The sequence below is a fragment of the Amblyraja radiata genome, chromosome 27, assembly GCF_010909765.2.
Source record: "Amblyraja radiata isolate CabotCenter1 chromosome 27, sAmbRad1.1.pri, whole genome shotgun sequence".
NCBI lineage: Eukaryota > Metazoa > Chordata > Chondrichthyes > Rajiformes > Rajidae > Amblyraja > Amblyraja radiata.
The window spans coordinates 4054825-4074805 of NC_045982.1; the positions used below are offsets into that span (position 1 = coordinate 4054825).

General features: G+C 44.2%; 1 protein-coding gene and 2 long non-coding RNA genes across 5 annotated transcripts in view; 1 reads left to right on the forward strand and 2 right to left on the reverse strand.

Moving 5' to 3' along the window:
* LOC116988316 overlaps positions 1-19704 on the forward strand; it is a 28269-nt gene extending 8565 nt beyond the window's left edge. Inside the window, exons 2-3 of the long non-coding RNA XR_004415913.1 lie at positions 18946-18948; positions 19671-19704. This is a non-coding gene — a long non-coding RNA (uncharacterized LOC116988316). The remainder of the gene's footprint in view (positions 1-18945; positions 18949-19670) is intronic.
* The window catches only part of kdm1a (lysine demethylase 1A), a 46081-nt gene continuing 31394 nt past the window's right edge, over positions 5295-19981 (reverse strand). For 2 of the 3 annotated variants that reach the window (XM_033044910.1, XM_033044909.1), the window contains 7 exons: positions 17573-17684; positions 16862-16994; positions 14026-14213; positions 13264-13378; positions 10136-10263; positions 9010-9156; positions 5295-6344 (listed from right to left, as the gene is read on the reverse strand). In XM_033044910.1, the coding sequence (XP_032900801.1) occupies positions 6168-6344; positions 9010-9156; positions 10136-10263; positions 13264-13378; positions 14026-14213; positions 16862-16994; positions 17573-17684 (1000 nt within the window). In that variant the 3' untranslated portion in view covers positions 5295-6167. Of the gene's footprint in view, positions 6345-9009; positions 9157-10135; positions 10264-13263; positions 13379-14025; positions 14214-16861; positions 16995-17572; positions 17685-19981 lie in introns of those variants that run through there. The other variant, XM_033044911.1, reaches the window with a different exon arrangement.
* On the reverse strand, positions 11629-13255 carry LOC116988317. Its single transcript, XR_004415914.1, has 3 exons — positions 12218-13255; positions 12103-12112; positions 11629-12048 (listed from the first exon to the last, which is right to left on the reverse strand). It is a non-coding gene; the product is annotated as an uncharacterized LOC116988317 (long non-coding RNA).

Genomic DNA, 19981 nt, shown 5'->3' on the forward strand with positions numbered 1-19981 from the left:
GGGAAGAAGGCAGGAAAATGGGATTAGGAGGCAGAGATCAGCCATGATTGAATGGCAGAGTGGATCCGATGGGCCGAATGGCCGTATTCTACTCCTATAACCTGTGCACTCATGTCTGCCCCAGCGATGTAAACTTGTTACCAGCGTGGCTCCATAACGTCATGTTAAAATGAATCGAAGTCCTGCCAGACTAACGTTATGACTAAGGAATTCCAGGCTGGTCCAGAGACAGGCTGAGCCATCTGGTTTGTGTACCAAAAAACCACATGGAAAACCAAGGCAGTACAGAGGCACGAGGGGAGAAGAGACGGGGTCACATCAAAAGGGAACAGATTCACATGAAGAAGATTAAAATGATGCCCCTGTTATGAGAAGGCGATGTGAGCAGAGTCTGGGAATGTTTCCTCTGTCACTTCTATCAATGTCTCCCTCCACCACAACCTTATACCTTGCATCTCTTCCTTTCCCACCAGATCAGCTCTAGTTTGACATTATTACAAGCACGGTGTATGTGTCAATGGGTGTGTAGCGGGCAGCACAGTGGCACAGCAGGTTAAACTGTGGAATTATCATTAACGATTTCAGCCTGATATCAGTGATTAAATACTGCTGTCTGATCAAATGCCTGGTTACCCCAGCTGTCTGTTTAGCTGTTAATCATGTTTAGTTTATCGCGTTTAATCTGTTTAGTTTAGAGATACAGCGTGGTAGCAGGAGGCCCTTCGGCCCATCGAGTCCACGCCGACCAGCAATCGCCCGGACACTAACGGAGGGTGTGATCTTCGGTTTCCTCCCACACTCCAAAGACGTACAGGTTTGTAGGTTAATTGGCTTGGTAAATGTAAAAATTGCCCTTAGCAGGTGTTATTGTGCGGGGATCGCTGATCGAAGCGGACCCGGTGGGCCGAAGGGCCTGTTTCCGTGCTGTGTCTCTTAAACTAAAAAAACTACCCGCTGTTCCTTGTGCCTCCCATTACTCGCTTGTTGTTAGTTTTCAACAGGGAATATTTGGTAGAATAATCTAACCGTGTCCCTTGCTTATTAAGCAGTAACACAGAGAGGAATGTTTGGTTGCTACAGCTCTCAGGATGTGGTTACTGCTGTCTATAAGCCGGCAGATCTCGCCCAACCCAAATTCTCTCGACAACACTCGGCATGTTTGGACATTTCTGAGGACTTGGGAAGAAACCACAATGCTCTTTGTCTGGGTCTGAGACGCGAGCTTTCTTCCTAAAGTTTAAACACATTATGGACAATTTACATTTATACCAAGCCAACCTGTACGTCTTTGATCGCTGACCAGTGATCGATGATGTTAGTTTTATCTCACGCACTAGGGTCAATTTACAGAAGCCAATTAACATACAAACCTGCACGTCTTTGGAGTGTGGGATGAAACCGGAGCACCCAGGAAGAACATGCAAACTCCGTACAGGCAGCCCCCATGGTCAGGATCAAACCCGGGTCTCTGGCGATGTAAGAGTGGGCGGTACAGTGGCGCAGCCATAGAGTTGCTGCCTTACAGCGCCAAAGTCCCAGGATCGATCCTGATTACGGGTGCTGTCTGTACGGAGTTTGTGCTTTCTCCCCATGACCTACGTAGGTTTTCTCCAGGATCTCCGGTTTTCTCCCAAACTCCAAAGACGTACATACAGGTAATTGGCTTGGTATAAATGTAATTTGTCCCTAATGTGTGTGTAGGATAGTGTTAGTATGCGAGGATCGCTGGTCGGTGCGGATGTGGTGGGCCAGCTTATCTCTAAACTAAACAAACCTAAACTAACCTCAGCAGGTCAGGCAGCATCTGTGGAGGGAATGGACAGATGTCTTGGGTGGGGTCTGAGTGGGACAATGTTGATCAGTCGAGAGGGACAGCATCATGACACCCCATGCAAACCAGAATCCCAAAATTCCAACTATAACTCCATCTTGTGGTCTGCTCCAGAATTAATCCATCCACATTTCTTCTCCAGCAAACCCTTAAGCGTCAGGAAGACTTGATCGGGTCCAGTTCAGTAGGCTCTGACTTGGATGTGGGGGGGGGGGGGGGGGGGGGGGGGGGGGGGGGGGGGGATTATCATGGATTCCACCGCCTGTCATAGGTGAGGTTAGGAGATGCGAGAGGGGAAAGTTGGATGGAATACTGAGTCAAACCACCATCCATTCTGAAGACGGGTCGCGACCCAAAACGTCACCCATTCCTTCTCTCCAGAGATGCTGCCTGTCCCGCTGAGTTACTCCAACTTTGTGTCGACCATCCCAATGTTCTGAAGTCTGAAGACCAGTCTGAAGAAGGGTTTCGGCCCGAAACGTCCCTTCGCTCCATAGATGCTGCTGCACCCGCTGAGTTTCTCCAGCAATTTTGTCTACCTTCGATTCTCCAGCATCTGCAGTTCCTTCTTGAACAGGTCAGGCAGCATTTCTGGAGTGCATGGATAGGTGCTGTTTTGGGTTGACACCCATTCACATTAAAACAAGAGTTTTAAAGAGCACCATAAATACATACAACTTTTTATTTAAAATATATTTGTGGTCTTACAGGTGTAACTTTAGCACGTGGATGACAAAAGGTTCTAAATCTTCTAGAATTTAGCACACACGGCGTCTCTTTGTATTAAACGCTCTTTGTCTCTAACATTTGATCTGACAAAACCAAAATAAAAAATGTCCTGCTTCTCCACGGTTTAAAATGTGCAGGAATTAATTGCAAGTCAAATTGGCATTTCAGGCAAATGTGTGAATAAGCAGCTAAATCTAACAGAGGCATTTCAATGTACATACATCAGTTTATAAACTATCCTTGTAGTTTCAATCAACCTACATCATTGTTACAACATTAAAAAAGCCTAACAGCATTTGCATTGACTGTAGACACTAGGGTTGGCAATGTTAGATGTCAATAATTCACAGTTTAAAGAGAAACCTTACATCTTGGTATACCGTGATAAAGGAATCCATGATACAGCGGTTACAAAAATACAGCCTTTAAGTCCAATGCACCATGGCACTGAGGAGCATTACACAATTCCATGGCCTGGACAAGTACAACACAAATATACTCCTGCAGGAATTTAAAGAAACACGTTGCTTTAATTGCACTCTACAACCAAAGTACTTTCGATATGTAGTTCTTGTATTAATGCTGGGTGACAAATTTACCAGATCATTGCAATAGACACAAGCTACTCGGGGAATGGACGTGAAGGAAGACATCTTTAGAACATCTACAATAGGGCAGAATGAATTTTGATTTGTCAATTGTCTAAATCAACCTTAAAACTTGTTCTTTCCTCCTGATTGACGATCGTGCTGCACTGTGGCGCAGCGGTAGAGTTGCTGCCTTACAGTGCCAGGGATACGGGTTCGATCCTGACCGCAGTGCGCTGTCTATACAAAGTTTGTACGTTCTCCCTGTGAATGTGTGGGGTTTCTCCTGGTGCTCCGGTTTCCTCCCACACTCCAAAGATGTGCAGGTTTGTAGACTATTCAGGTTTGGTAAAATTGTAAATTGTCTCTAGTAGTAGGATAGTGCTAGTGTACGGAGCGATCGCTGATCGACGCGGGCTCGGCGGGCCAAAGTTGCATGCTGTATCTCTAAAGTCTAACAAATTGGTGATTCCAGCACTTTCATTTTCAAAGATGTTTTGCTATCAGACCCTGATCAATGCTAACCCTGCAGAACCAAGGAAGAGTGCTAGAGTACAGGGATCACTGCTTGGCACGGACTTGATGGGCCGAAGGGCCTGTTTCCGTGCTGTATCTCCAAACTAAACTGTAGATGACGAAATCTAGTGTAGAACACAAAGTGCTGGAGTAACTCAACTGGTCAGGCAGCATTTCTGGAGGACATAGACAGGTGATTTTTCGGGTCTGGACCTTCTTCAGACTGATGGATCGATCGAGTGAAACTATAATGAAGCAAAAGGATGCGATTCCCAGTGTCATAGCTGGTGCTTTGAAAAGTTGCCAGTATGCACGATAAATAAACATACCTCACGTGGCCAGAAAACAAAATGTTTCACTTTTAAGAGATGGCATTATGCAGTACCGTCGTATCAAAAGCACTGATATGGGGCCAGTAATTCTCCCAAGCAGTATCACTAACAGAATTATTGATCATTATCCCGTTCCTACTTGTGGCAGCTTAGTGTTCAAATCAAACTATGAATGTTACATCATTACTTTATAACGTACACATGGAAAGTACTTTAGTGGCTGATGCTGCCAGGATGTGGAAAAAACAAAAGGTTTTTACTGATGTTCATTTCTCTAAAGCAACAAGCACCATGCAGCATTGGGATGGGAAAGGAAGGAAACAAACCTCGAGAGGACCCAGCCATAAACAGCCCCTCGATACAAGTGGCTGAACCAGCAATAAATTGACTAGAATAACCAGTGAAAACAATAAGCCTCCAATTGATAGATTCAGCAAGTTGTAGTTTTAGTTTAGAGATAGAGGAAACAGGCCCTTCGGCCCACCGAGTCCGTACCGACCGGCGATCCCCACAGATTAACACTATCCTACACACACACTTGAGACAACCTACACTTATACCAAGCCAATTAAGCGACAAACCTGTACGTCTTTGGAGTTGGGAGAAAACCGAAGATATCGGAGAAAACCCACGCGGTCACGGGGAGAACGTACAAACCCCGTACAGACAGCACCCGTAGTTGGGATCGAACCCGGGTCTCCGGCGCTGCAAGGCAACAACTCTACCGCTGCGCCACCGTGCTGCCCTTACATGCAGCACATCCACAGATGATCAGAAAAGGGGTGCACTGTAAATAGTGTGAAACACTCACAGCCAAACATTGAGAGTCATACAGTACTGAAAGAGGCCGCTCAGCCCACCGAGTCAATACTGACCATCAGACACCCACAATCCTACTACACTCATCCCATTTTTAGTCCCCTCACATTCCCATCAATGCCTGTGAGATTCTACCAACCACCGACACACTCCGGGCAATTTACAGAGGCCGAATAACCTACCATCCCAGACGTATCTGAGTGGCCAGGGAGCCTGGTTTGTGCACCGAGGTGGGGGCGTGCAAACTCCACACAGTCAGCCATCCAGAGTCAGGATTGAACCAGTCACTGGAGCTGGGAGGCAGCTGTGCCTGTGCCCTTCTGCTACTTATACATTTGTCGGTATAAAATGGGTTCAGAGGACGGTGGCACTGTAGGTTGGAAAGGATAAAAAATATATATATATATTTCTGGTCCAAATAAGTAGAATAATTTAAACAGAAGAACTGGAGTTGACAAGTTGGGCCGAAAATCAAAGTCATTCAGAACTTGTGTTTATTTTCTGGGCCAAGACTGAACAGCTGGATGGTGAGAAGTTACTGCGTTTTTCGAGGAGACTTCAAACCACACATTGGTTGAATTGTCCCCGAATAACATAGCTGAGTGACAATGGATTTCCATGAACCATCAGTCGGGTGCTTTCAATACATTCCAAAAAATATTTGATCAAGCAATGTTAAAATAATTGAGCAATATTGGTGATTCTGACAAGCTAGATAGACATCACATAACATCTTCAAAATGATTAGGGAAATTGAGTGACATTATTTTTTTAACGGAAATTCATCTCAGCAACAGCGAGCGGTCGAAAAAAACCTTTCCATAAATATTGTGAAGTGTAAACATTGTAAGTGGTACAGCTGGAGCAAAGTTTGCAGCCCTAGTGTTTACAGTGACAGGCAAAAAAATGAAATGCCAATTTGATTTTTAAAAAATGTGGCCAAAAGTAGTTTATTTGTGTAAATACACACTCAAAATATCCTAAAGCTCATACTAATATGGCCGGGAAAAAAAACACATCAACATTAACACTCACACACACACACACACACACTTGCTCTCATAAGACAAAAAGTTCTGATGCATTTGCACAGCAGTTAATGCTACAGAATACCCAAGGCATTAGAATGAGTTGTGATTTGGTCAGAAGTGCTCCCACTTCCCCGAGTATGCTGCACCTTTTCGCTCAATCTCATGAACTTGATGCCCCCAAACACTTGGCAGTATTGAGGAGACCAGTCAGTGCATGAAATCTACAGCAGGTCCACTGTTAAAGCAGCAGCAGCAGCTTTGTGTTTCCAGCTCAAATCTAATCGGAGCGACGTCCGTAATGCAATTTCTTCCCTTTTCGGAGTTACATGCTACTGGGCTGCTGGGCGGGCGTAGTTTGGCGAGGGAGGGTGTACATCGCCCCCAGAAATTGATCCGCGATCCGACCGGCTTCCCTTAATCCACTCAGTAAAGCACCATGAACTGTCGCTGGGTAGTTGCGGATGGTATGTTCGCCAGCAAAGAAAAGGCGGGGCACGGGCTGCAGTAGGGGCACAATAAAGTTACACAAATAAACAGCTGCTATTGATAGCTTCCATTGCAATGTTAAAGAAGATTATGACAAGCTACCCGTCTAAAGACGGGGGAAAAAACCCATGATTAAGGCAGAGAGACGGAATCTTGATGAGTACAGGTGTCGGGGGTTATGGGGAGAAGGCAGGAGAATAGGGTTAGGAGAGAGAGAGAGAAAGATAGATCAGCCATCATTGAATGGTGGAGTAGACTCGATGGGCCGAATGGCCTAATTCTACTCTTATATTCTAGTTCTAGTTCATAGTTCTGAAGGGTTTCGGCCCGAACCTATTTCTATCACGTTTCCCCTCTGCCTCTGACGACCTAGAGAAAGCAATCCAAGTTTGTTCAAGTAGGAACTGCAGATGCTGGAAAATCGAAGGTAGACAAAAGTGCTGGAGAAACTCAGCGGGTGCGGCAGCATCTATGGAGCGAAGGAAATTGGTAACGTTTCGGGCCGAAGCCCTTCAGGAAGGAAATAGGTAACGTTTCGGGCAGAAACCCTGAAGGGTTTCGGTCCGAAACGTTGCCTATTTCCTTCGCTCCATGGAGCTGCTGCACCCGCTGAGTTTCTCCAGCATTTTTGTCTATCTTTGTTTCAGTTGAGTTTAGTAACCTGATGACTGTGGGGAAGTAGCTATTTCTGAACCTGAACATGCAAAATTCAAACTGTAGACAGCCAAAGTCAGGATGGAACTCGAGTCTCTGGTGCAGCAGCTCCGCCACTTATGTGGTGTAAACAGTTTCAGGAGTACCTTTAAAAAGGATGCTAAATAACCGGAAAGGCTGTGTTCTCGGCACTATTGGGCAAGAGCAGGGCACGGCCATAATGGCAGAAGTCGTTTACAGAGCCGGCACAGGCTCGACAGATTAATATTCCCCCTCCTTCTGTGTTGAATGATTCCATGCCCTAGGTTAAGCTCACAGTGACTGGCTGATGACCAAACATTCCTGATGAAGTAACTCGAGTGCTCAATGCCACAAGCTTAGACGCCTGGAGCGCACGCTGCAAATTCCTGACAAAATCAATTTCCATCTCCCTGTTGCTTTCTTTTCAGATGCCTCATCCTTTTAATAAGCACTTGGTCGCACATCATCTTTCCATTTATCAGGGAAACAAGTAGGTCACACACCGTCTCTCGCAGCTTGCCACCAACTGCTCTCATGTTACCGCAAGGCAAGTGCCTTTATTTCCCCTCAGTCCGTGGTGCAAGAGCAGAGAACAGGCAGCAGCTCATCACAATTTGAAGAATACGCTCGTCACAAATTAAATCCACCCATTTTGTCTCAGCTCAACTCTGACACAAATAGGTGGCAAAACACTTTACACTTCAGTAAGTGAATTGGATTTTCTGCCTTAAAAGCAGATCCTGTTTTTCCTCAGATAGTCAGTCCATTGAACCCTGGTACTGTCGAGATAACTTTGTAAAAGTGAGGGTATTTACAAGAGGCATCCAGTGCTGCTGTATACTACACTTGAATGTCAACTATACCATCCAGGTATAATAGTTTGAGTTTAGAGACACAGCATAGAAACAGGACCATCAGCCCACCGAGTCCACACCGGCCATTGATCAGCCAGCCGTACACTAGTTTTACATCAACCCTGCTTTTGCATCCACTAGGGGCAATTTACAGCAGCCAATTAACCTACAAACCTGCACGTCTTTGGGGAAACCGCGTTTCCTGAACGCATCTTTAGGAAACCGGAGCACCCAGAGGAAACCCACGCGGTCACGGGGAGAACGGACAAACTCGGCAAAGACCACACCCATAGTCAAGATCAAACCCTGGGTGTCTGTCGCTGCGAGGCAGCAGCTCTTCCACTGAAGGCTCCATAATAGTTCTAGTCAATCGTTTGTGTTTGACCCATTTCCCTGCACAGTTCTGATTTGTGGAAGGATATGGTTTCAAAATTCCCCACTGGATCCTTAGTTTAATTGGGTCGTCTCAATCATAAGTTCGAGGAGCAGAACTAGGCCAATCGACCCATCAAGTCTAATCCGCCATTGAATCATAACTGATCTATCACCACCTATTGCAAGATCTACAATTCTAGCACCAGTATTTGGATCGTGGTGGAGCAAGCATGTCTGTGGTGTGTTGCTATAAGTAAATCTACAATAGAATGGACAAAAAGAAATCCAGCACAAGAGACCCAGGTTTGATTCTGACTTTGGGTGCAGTCTGAATGGAGTTTGCACGTTCTCCCTATGACTGCACGAGTTTCCCAGTGCACCGGTTTCCTCCCGCTTCTTAGAAACGTGCGGGTTTGTAGGTTAACTGGCCTCTGTAAATTACCTCCAGTGTGCAGGGAGTAGATGGGAAAGTGGGATAACATAGAGGAAGTGTGAAGGTCAGAGTTATGAGTTTACTTTATTGTCACATGCACTGAGGTACAGTGAAAAGCTTTTGTTGCGTGCTAACCAGTCGGCGGAAAGATAACACGTGATTACAATCGAGCCATTTACAATGTACATATACATGATAGAGGGAATAACATTGAGTGCAAGATAAAGTCTCGGCGGGCCAAAGTGCCTATTTCCATGCTGTACCTTTCAAACAAGAGGGATGTTTCTTCACCAAGTATTTAATTGAATGTAAAAGATGCCGGGTCTAATGGCGAGTCTTACCTGAGGAGCACCAGGGATGCTGGGGCCTGGGGTGACAGGCTGTGCCATCAGGTCATAGTCATTACCCGAAGAGCCAGCAGCAACGTAGGAATAGGAGCCACGTGCCCAAGGATCCGCTCGCCAGCGAGTAACGACAGTTTCTTTCGGCTGCAAGGATAACATTACACGCAGGAGACAAAGAGGAAAAAAAACAATCAATGAGATGGTAGCAGACTCCCTTCCTACCGCAGAGAGATGGCTTATTCGGTCATTTAGTGCCTTTCAGCCATTTCTTAACTAAACCACAAATCACGGGTGACTGAATTTGAGACAGTGGGTGGACGGTGAAGGGCAAGGTTCATAGCTGAAGCACAAATCAAAGATGTACTATTGCTGGGGGGAAGGGGGGGTTTAACAGGGATGCGATAAGGAAGCACTGGAATCTCGGATAGTCATGATGTTACTGAAGGATAGAGAGTGCTGCGGGCCCAGGCATGCAAGGACAAATGGAATTATGAGTGGGGGCAAGGGGAAAAGGCCTCCATTCTGCAATGGTTGGGCACCTGCCTTAACTGAGTTGCTCGTACCTTCTCCTCTACACTACGTCAAAAGATTAGCCACAGAAGCTCCACTCCTGAGACTGGAGCACGATGGTTCAACAGTGCTTTAGTTGTCACGTATGCTACTGCACAGTGTATATTCATTGTGCATATTCACACTTATAGTTGCGCCACGCTTTGGCGCCATTTCCAAAGTCTGGTCGGCCCACGCGCTAAATTTACACTATTCAGTACATCACAGAACTAGGAGATGTATTTTTTTTTAAATGAAGAGGACAGAAAAACCACACGGAGGTTTTAGGAACTTTGCTATCAACATATTTCTACTGTCAAGTTAAGACGCTGTTCAGGTCCTGGGTATGTTTAACAGGCTATATGCGGGAATATTTTAGGGAAGAGGATATAAAACTAAAGAATTTTTAATTTTTTTATTATCATTTGGTTTTTTTTAAAAAAGTCAAATCCATTTCTTTTTAATTTTTTTTAAATCACCAAATATCACTACACCCATTCCATTCTCTTCCATTTCTTGCCACAAGAGCGACAGCAGCATTCACGCCAGGCCACTGAAGCAAGCCCATCCATACCTGTGGTACTGCACTGCTGCCAAATATTCCTTTGAGGATGGCTAAGCATCGGCCAACAATGACGTCGTCACTGATGTTCTCCATGATCCCTGCAGCTTCCCCAGCCACCAAGGCCAACAGGATCGGGGCTGGTAACAGATAGAACAGCTCATGAGAGGAGCTGCAAACACAAAGCACTCAAACCAAGTCCCCACGTTTGCACTTCCACAGTGCAGCCACAATATCAATGGAATTTTTAAAAATCCAAACTATTTAGAAATTAAGTTTCACGAATATTTCCAGGAAGAATAAATCAATACGGAATTAATAAAGCAAGTATAACATCATAAGACATAGGAGCTGAATTAGGCTATTCGGCCCATCAAGTCTGTTCCACCATGGTCAATCTATTTTCCCTTCTCAACGTGTTTCTCGTGCCTTCTCCCCGTAACCTTTGACGGGTGGCGCAGTGGTAGAGTTGCTGCCTTACAGCGCCAGTGACCTGGGTTCGATCCTGACCACGGCTCTTTGTCTGTACGGGGATTCTGTAAATTGTCCCTAGTATGTACGATAGAACTAGTGCACGGGTGGGTGATAGTTGGTCGGAGTGGACTCAGTGGGCCAAAGCATCTGGTTCCATGCTGGATTTCTAAACTAACCTACACTAAAACCATCATTGTGTGTCAAATTAAAAAAATCAACTCATTTGATTCATAGGAGTCTTTTAGGGAATTAATTTATTTGTGTTATTCATCAAAGGAACCAAGGAGGATCTGGCGTGGAGGGAGAACAAAGGAAGACCTTGCGGGGTTATTTGTAACTAAGTGCCCTTTATGTGGCGGCTATTTGCATACCTTGGGTATGTTAGCAAAGAATTTCACCGTGACTTGTCACATGTAACAATAAAGTATTCAACTCAAATCAATTCACTTCAATTCTCCAGACTTGGCGATGTGGTTTGACTTTTACCCTTCCTCTGAAATGGCCACATCAAGATATTCAATTCAGGACATTTAGAACATTGACAAGAGCCATCGGTGACGCCAGTGATTGCCTCAGCCTGGGAATCAATAAAAGCACATTCTCAAGATGCAAACTACTCTGCAATTGCTCCCTTGGGATGTCTCATTCACCCCACCGATCTTTGCATCCAGCACATCGTTCAATATTTCCACCAGCTATTACTTGCTCCCACCACCTACTGCATCTTCCCCTCCCCACTGCTTTCTCCTTGCCACAGTGATTCCTGGTTGGTTCGTTCCTCCCCCTCCCCAGGCACTTTCCCCTGCAACTGTCAGATGTCCATCTAAACCTCCACCATGGCCTATTATCAGGCAACTGAACCATCCTACCAACAACTAGAGAACAGTCCTGATCTGCTATTTATCTTTTTGTGAGACTCTTTGATCGGACTTTACTGGTTTTATCTTGCACTAAATGCTATTCACATTATTCCCATTATCGTGTACCTGTACACTGTGGATGGCTCGATTGTAATCATGTATTGTCTTACCACTGAGTGGTCAGCAAGCAACAATAGCTTTTCACCGTACCTCAGTACAGGGGACAATAAACTAAACTCAAACCCAACTCATCGCCCAGGGACTCAAACCACCCTGCCAGGTGAGGCAGAGGTTCACATGCATCTTATCTCTTGCACAAGGAGCTTTCGATGAGACCTCCTCTGCATTGACAAGAACAAACACAAGCATTGCAAAGCACCTGTGCCTCGTCCACCACACAGTCAGAGCTCCTGGTTGCCAGAGCTTTCAACTTCCCTCATTCCCACACTGATCTGTCTGTCCCCAGCCCTATCCACTGCCAGGGTGAGGCCAAATGCGAACTAGAGGAACAACACCTCATTTTCTGCCTCCATAGTTTGCAACCCAATGGCGTGAACAGTGAATATATTCATTTAATGTAACCTGCTCCTGCTCTCTCTCTTCATCTACCCAGACCATCAGACGCATATCCCATTCCTCACACACCCTGCCCCTTCTCACCAAAGAATGGAATGCTCAACTAAGTGAACAAAGCCATTTACTTTCAGCTCTTAAACACATATCAGACTATATCCTAGAGAAAGAGCAACTAAACAATGACCTCTATTAAAATTTGACAGGATTGATTTGAAATTTGGATTATTGTAGTTTTAATGAAAACAAATGAAATTGCAGGTAGGTCTGCAGCATGTTAAACTTCAAGGATGGTTGATTTAATGCAAATAAATGGGAATTAACTTATGCTATAGGACAACAAGCAAGGCCTAACCTTCCCGTGTAGAAGTTACAACTGATGGTCAGGAGCTAATTCCACCAACATTTAATTTCATGAAATTGACATCTGAAGAAGAGTTCCAACCTATCCATGTTTTCCAGAGATGTTGCCTGACCCGCTGAGTTACTCCAGACACCACCAGTCTTTTTTTTTTTTTTTAAGGCAACACCTGCAGTTCCTAGCATCTTCATGAAACTTATGTTTTCTCTGAGGAATTTCTTTTTAATGGTCAGCACATCTTCACTGACACATCCCTCCGGCTAACCCAGGCTCAAGGACCAAAATCAATGATAGATGCATTTCACCCAATGCTCTCTAAAGTACAGATTACCAACAGTGCTCAAAATGGATCCTTCTGAAAGCAAAATGGCATGAGGGAATATATCAATAATATTTCAGTTTTAAAATATTTATATTATCCTGTAGGCCATAAGCCTGCGGCCATAAAAAAAATACTGCCTGAAATGGAGATAACAGCAGCCTCCTTCATATTTAGTAAACACAATCAAGTTTTATAGACTCACTGACATATATCTAAGTTAACCCACCAATACTTCAAATCCTAATGTACAATCAAACACATATTCTAACAGTTAATCAACCAACTGTATTAAACTTTTGTCAGTTCTAGTAAACGTGTTAAGTTGATTGCAAGTTAAGGCTATCATTACCATGAAAATGTGATTTTTTTATAAAGAGCAAAATTAAATCCTTAACTTTGACCAAATTGAATTTAAACTGTTCTTTTCATTTAATAAAAATCATCTTCGCTTGAAATGTTAAAAGCACCACTATGAAGTTACATTACACCTGGTTATTCTCTCTTCCTTAGCAAAGTCGGATGTCTTTACTACATGAAATTGCACAAATACCTTTATAGAGATTCCAGAAAAGAAATAATTCTCCCCTGCTGGCAGTAGTGCTTCCAACATGACCAAAAAGATTTACACTGGGGTCCCAGAACACACGATCGAAACACAATACAACCTGCAGGGAAAATATTCATGGATACTAAATTATTATGCTTGCTTGCTACAATCGATTGTGGATCATCAGCAGTTACCCATACCATACTCCCAGAGCAGTAGGATTTATTGCAAGGGGCTCGGTAGAGTCATAGAACCATACAGCACATAAATAGGCCCTTCGCTGCCTTATGGCGACAGAGACCCGTGTCCCATCCTGACCACAGGTACTATCTGTACATTCTCCCTGTGGCCGCGTGGGTTTTCTCCGGGTGCTCTGATTTCCTCCCACACTCCAAAGACGTAGGCCAATTGGCTTTGGTAAAATTATAAATTTCCCCTAGTGTGTAGGATAGTGCCAGTGTATGAGGCGATCGCTTGTCGGCACAGTCTCAGTGGGCCGAAGGGCCTGTTTCTGCGCTGTATCTCTAAAGTCCCACTTATCCATGCTAATTAAATTGGCATTCTGGGCTAGACCCATTTGTCTACATTTGGCCCTCCAAGCCCCTCCTTTCCATATATCTGTCCAAATGTCTTTCGATAGAGTCAGAGTACACTTCCAGTAGTAAGCCAAAATTAACCACAAAAAAATAGGTAATTTAACACTTTGATGACGTTATCGAAATGAGATCACAATCAGTCCAGCAGCCAAGCTTAATGCTGCCTCACCTTGTTGAGGTTTCCAAAGCCCATACGCTGAATAGCAGATGATTTCCACTCAGGGAGGGGTGGTACAAACTGAACTGCCGGCGGCTGCTGTTTCAACACTCCCAGGGGGAGAGTACATAAAACGGCATCACATTTGTAAATGTACGTCTGGCTGTTGGAACGAGTGTTCTGAGCAATGACTTCACATCCTGCCAAATAAATTAACAGAAATTAACGCCACCCAATTCGCTCGGGAACGCGGTCCAGACATGGAACAAATCTGCCAAACATAACATGGTAGTTCCGTTCAAGCCTGTGCAGCAAACTGTCACGCATTCCACCCCACTTCCCAGTCAATGAAGATGCAAATGCAGGCTGTCCTTGTCCTTCAAGCCACAGCTAAAATCCCATTGATTTCCAATGTACATCTCCTTTTATTACAGAAAAGAGTCCAAGAATTGATTTAGAGGAAAGTAAACTGTGCTCCTCTAGTTGATTAGATTTGTTTTATAAATCACTTATTGAAGCATGGCGCCGGAAAGGTGGCGACTCTTGTATGGTCTCAGTATAATCTGCTACTCGTACACTCTTGTCCTCAAGTATGTTCTTGCCCGTGTATAGCAAGGTTATTTTCACTGAACTGTATGCAAAGGGAAGTCAGTACATGTGACAATAAAGTACCGTGGAAGAAAAATATAAAGACGTCAATTTAGAGAACTGGTCTCAGTGACTTCTCTTCCCGTATCTAATTGTAAAAATTCGCCATCCAAACCAAGTGATCAAAGTGCAACCAACAGTCATCAAATCTGTAGTCTCATCAATGTGGCATTCCACACTGGAGGGAGAGCTGGCAATTATTTTGGTTGAGCACAGCGATTTGGCTTCAAATAAGAACAATTTTCAAATTGACGGTTGAAGAGCCGGCAGACGAATTAAACTGATGAACTGTGATGGAATGAAGGCTTGTTTTAATTGACGGTATTTACTGCACTTTCATTACTTGCCTTTGCGACCTCTTCAAAATGAGTTACGGGGCCTGAAAGCAGCATCATTGATGCCACACCATTACAAACCATTACAAACAGGTAAAGCGTGATCAGTTTGACGCTCAACTAGCGATACCCGTAATTAATAGAATTTTAGAAAAAATATTTGCACATATCCATTAAAAATCTGGTGGAGGCTTGTGTACCATTTTGATCATAAAAGAAAGGATCAGAATTAGGCTATTTGGCCCATTGAGTCTGCCCCGCCATTTGATCATGGCTGATTTATATTCCCCCCTCAAACCCATTCTCCCCGTAACCTTTTATGCTCTTCCTAATTGAGAACAATTAATAAGGCTTTGCTTTAAAAATACGCAATACCGGCCTCCACAGCAGTCTGTGGCAATGAATTCCACAGATTCACCACCCTCTGGCTAAAGAAATTCTTCCTCATCACTCTGGGTGGCGCATTGGCTCAGCGATAGAGCTATGGCCATACAACAGCGGAGATACCCGGGTTCGATCCTGACTGTGGGTGCTACCTGTACAGAGTTTGTACATTCTCCCTGTGACCTCTTCGGCTGCTCCAGTTTTCTCCCACGTTCCAAAGCTGTGCAAGTTTGTAGGTTAATTGGCTTCTGTAAATTGTCCCTAGTATGTAGGATCGAACTAGCGTACAGATGATTGGTGTCCGGTGCGGACTCGGTGGGCCGAAGGGCCCGTTTTCATGCTGTATCTCTAAACTAAACATTCCAAAGGTATGTCCTTTTATTTTGAGGCTGTGCCCTCTTGTCTTAAGACTCTCCCACAACTGGAAACATCCTCTCCACACCCATTCTACCTAGGCTTTTCATTATTCCGTAAGTCTCAATGAAATCCCCCCCGCCCCCCCCCCCCCCATCCTACCAAACTGCAGTGAGTACAGTTTGTTCAAGAAGGAACTGCAGATGCTGGAGAATCGAAGGTAGACAAAATTGCTGGAGAAACTCAGCGGGTGCGGCAGCATCTATGGAGCGAAGGAAATAGGCAACGTTTCGGGCCGAAACCCTTCTGCAGTCTGAAGAAGGGTTTCGGCCCGAAACGTTGCCTATTTTCTTCGCTCCATAGATGCTGCCGCACCTGCTGAGTTTTTCCAGCAATGTTGTCTACCTGCAGTGAGTACAGGCCCAGAGTCATTAAGTGCTCCTCATATGCTAACCCAATCATCCCTAGGATTTTTGAACAGATTGCTAGGTTTAAGGATGCACGTTCAATTCATCCTTGACAAATTTATATTGCAAAGGGAATAATAAAATTGATCTGTTAACAGTGATCATTCAGCTCACATTTTTAGTCCTTTCATTTGGCAAAAAAAAACATGAATTATTCTTTCTCAAGTAAAAACAAACATCAAGAAAGCAAATTGCTTAAAATACCGCAGAAAGCTGCTAAACCGTACCAGATAATAAAACCTGTGCTCGGACTAGATTCTGGATGATTTAATTACTTAAAAGGTTTGACTGCAGCTTGAAATATATGATCCTGAGTGTTAACTGACCTGCTGTCAGAGAGACCAGACACCTCAGACGTTACCCATATTATTTCTCGTGTGCAGCCAGCAATAAAAGCATTCATTATTTAACCTGCATTGAATTATCCACCACTGCGTAGTCTGGCTGTGCTAAATCTACAAAATGCACTACAACAGCTTGTCAAAAATCCTTGCACATCAACTCCAAAATCTAGCTATCTAATTGAATTTAGAAAGTTTTAAAATTAGAAGGCGAGGCTAAGATTCTAATGATTTTAAAGCCTTCCCATACTGACGATCCGCTCCAGTTCTGTGTGGGCCACATGCAAAGGAACAAATAAACAGAATTGTTACTACTGACCTGAGGCAGTATAGCGGACTTGTCGAACAACTGTATTTAATTTAATGTCAAGGCCTTCGGCAAGTGCCACAGGAACACAAGAGTAACCGTTCCGTACTGTTAAGTGACTGCCCGTGAATTCAAAGTCATCATCCTGTGGAAATAAAAATAGGAAACAATTCCTTTATTTGTAAATGCCACAGATGTTGTATCATTTGTCTCCGTTCAAAACCAACAGCAAATCAAATATCCGAGCCTCCAATTGCTCTCGTTCATCTTAAATTCATAGGATATAGGAGCAGAATTAGGCCATTTGGCCCATCAAGTTTACTCCACCATTCAAACATGGCTGATCTAACTTTCCCTCTCAACGGCATTCTCCTGCCTTCTCCCCACAACCCCGGCACCCTTACTAACCATCCTTTTGTGACTAAAATGTTTACTTACATATGCAATTATAAAATATTTAAAGAATACAGAAGGGCTCAGAAAAGCAACTTATGAATGACAATACCAACGGGATCCAGTGATATGAATTACCCGAGCATCTCCATTTATCGTAAATGGAACAATACAAGTTGCTGAATATGCAGCCAGAGTAAGGAGCAAAAATGATACAGCATGTTCATATCATGCATGAACTGAGATAGATCCGTACACTAACCATGGTGGTCCAAAACATATTTGTCAAGGTTAAGTTCCAAATGCATTTTACTCTAAATGTCCATTTACCTGGTCCCAGTGTTTCAACGAAAGAGTGGAAAGTGGTGTTGCATTAGCAAATTCCAAGTTAGCAAAATGCCAATCCAGTATCTGCCGGTCCCTTGATGACAGGTAAACATCACTGAAACATACAGAGACACACTTCAAAAATTATTATTTTTCTGAAACACTCCGCTGTTACAAGTTATTTACTCTAGACCACAAGAACTTTTACTGTGTTCTCAGTGTTCTGAACCTTTACTCAGAAAAAATATAATTTCGGACCCTTCCTTCAACGTCAGATTGTGCATTTCACCACCAGTGCACAAGATACAATTTACCAATTGATTAAATGTGCCGGAAGGAACTGCAGATGCTGGTTTATACCAAAGATAGATGCAAAATGCTCAAGTAACTCAGCCACTCAGCCTACATTTTAACTCCCCTTCCCATACTAATCTTTCTATCCTTGGCCACCTCCACTGTCAGATTGAGACCACAGGTAAATTAGAGGAACAGTACCTCAGTTTGCATCGACAGTTTATCAACCAGCAGCATAAACGTTCATTTCACTAATTTCAACTCCTGCATTCCCTCCCCCACCCTAGTCACCCAACTAGTTGCACTGTTCACATCCTTGTATCACGTCTTCCCCAGCCAACAGTGAGCCGTTATGGGCACCACCCTTCCCGAGGTCATCTGTTGCCGACCCCGATTTATTCTGCCCTTTTTCTCGCCCCCAGTTTATTCCTCCACTCTCAGACTGAAGAAGGGTTTCAACCAGAAACGTGGGGTCAAGGAAAGAGCGTTCACGCCACGGCCCTGTTTCCACCAATCTTTCCACCACCACGCACAAGGTGCGGCAAGACAGACACCATTGTATGCAGATGCCGAGAAGTGTGTTCAGCTCTGGCTGAACAACTTCTAATCTTGTGTGTGGACTCGATAAGAAAAAGAATTGAAACAACACTTTTCTTTTCCTCCAGAGATGCTGCCTGATCCGCTGAGATACTCCAGCATTTTGTGTCTACCAATTGATTCATATTGATTGCATTTATATATAGTTTTTGGGATCTGTTTCGATAACTTATCACTGTACATGTGATAATAATAAACCTAAACCCATTAAGTTTGAGGGGGGATCTTATAGAAACTTACAAAATTCTTAAGGGGTTGGACAGGCTAGATGCAGGAAGATTGTTCCCGATGTTGGGGAAGTCCAGGACAAGAGGTCACAGTTTAAGGATAAAGGGGAAATCCTTTAGGACTGAGATGAGAAAAACATTTTTCACACGGAGAGTGGTGAATCTCTGGAACTCTCTGCCACAGAAGGTAGTTGAGGCCAGTTCATTGGCTATATTTAAGAGGGAGTTAGATGTGGCCCTTGTGGCTAAAGGGATCAGGGGGTATGGAGAGAAGGCAGGTACAGGATACTGAGTTGGATGATCAGCCATGATCATATTGAATGGCGGTGCAGGCTCGAAGAGCTGAATGGCCTACTCCTGCACCTATTTTCTATGTTTCTAAGTTTATTGTTGCATGCACAGACAGTGAAAAACTTGTTTTGATGGCTGTCCAGGCAGATTATGTCATATATAAATACATCAGAGAGCAGAATATTGTTATGGCTACAGGGAAAGTACAGACTAAAAAAAGTTCAAAAGGTTACAACAAGGTAGATTGGAAATTCTTTCTTAACATACAAGAGTTCCGTCCATTCAAGAGTCTGAAAACAGGATGGTTAGAAGCTGGTCTCAAATCCAGTGGCACACGCTTTCAAGCTTTTGTGTCTTCTGGGGGTGGGGGAAGAGAGAGAGAGAATGGCCAGGGTTGCGAGTCGGCTTAGATTATGTTGGCTGAATTGCTGAGGCAGCGTGAAGTACAGATGGGGTGGGATGGGAGCATTTAAGATGGAACTGCAGATGCTGGAAAATCGAAAGTAGACAAAATTGCTGGAGTAACTCAGCGCATGAGGCAGCATCTATGGAGCGAAGGAAATAGGCAACGTTTCGGGACGAAACGTTGCCTATTTCCTTCGCTCCATAGATGCTGCTGCACCCGCTGAGTTTCTCCAGCATTTCTGTCTACCCTCTTGTTACCCTTTCATCTCTGCCCTTTGTCCATCCAGATAGGAGCAGAATTAGGCCATTCGGCCCATCAAGTCCATTCCGCCATTCAATCGTGGCTGATCTATCTTTACTAACTATCTTATACGCGTTTCGGGCCAAAACTCTTCAGGAAGGAAATAGGTAACGTTGCCTATATGAAGAAGGGTTTCGGCCCGAAACGTTGCCTATTTCCTTCGCTCCATAGATGCTGCTGCACCCGCTGCGTTGTTCCAGCACTTTTGTCTACCTGGGGTGGGAGTAGGCTGGTGAGTGTCATGGACTGGGCTGCATCGACAACTCTCAGTTGCAGCACAGCAGTACAAGGTCGTCA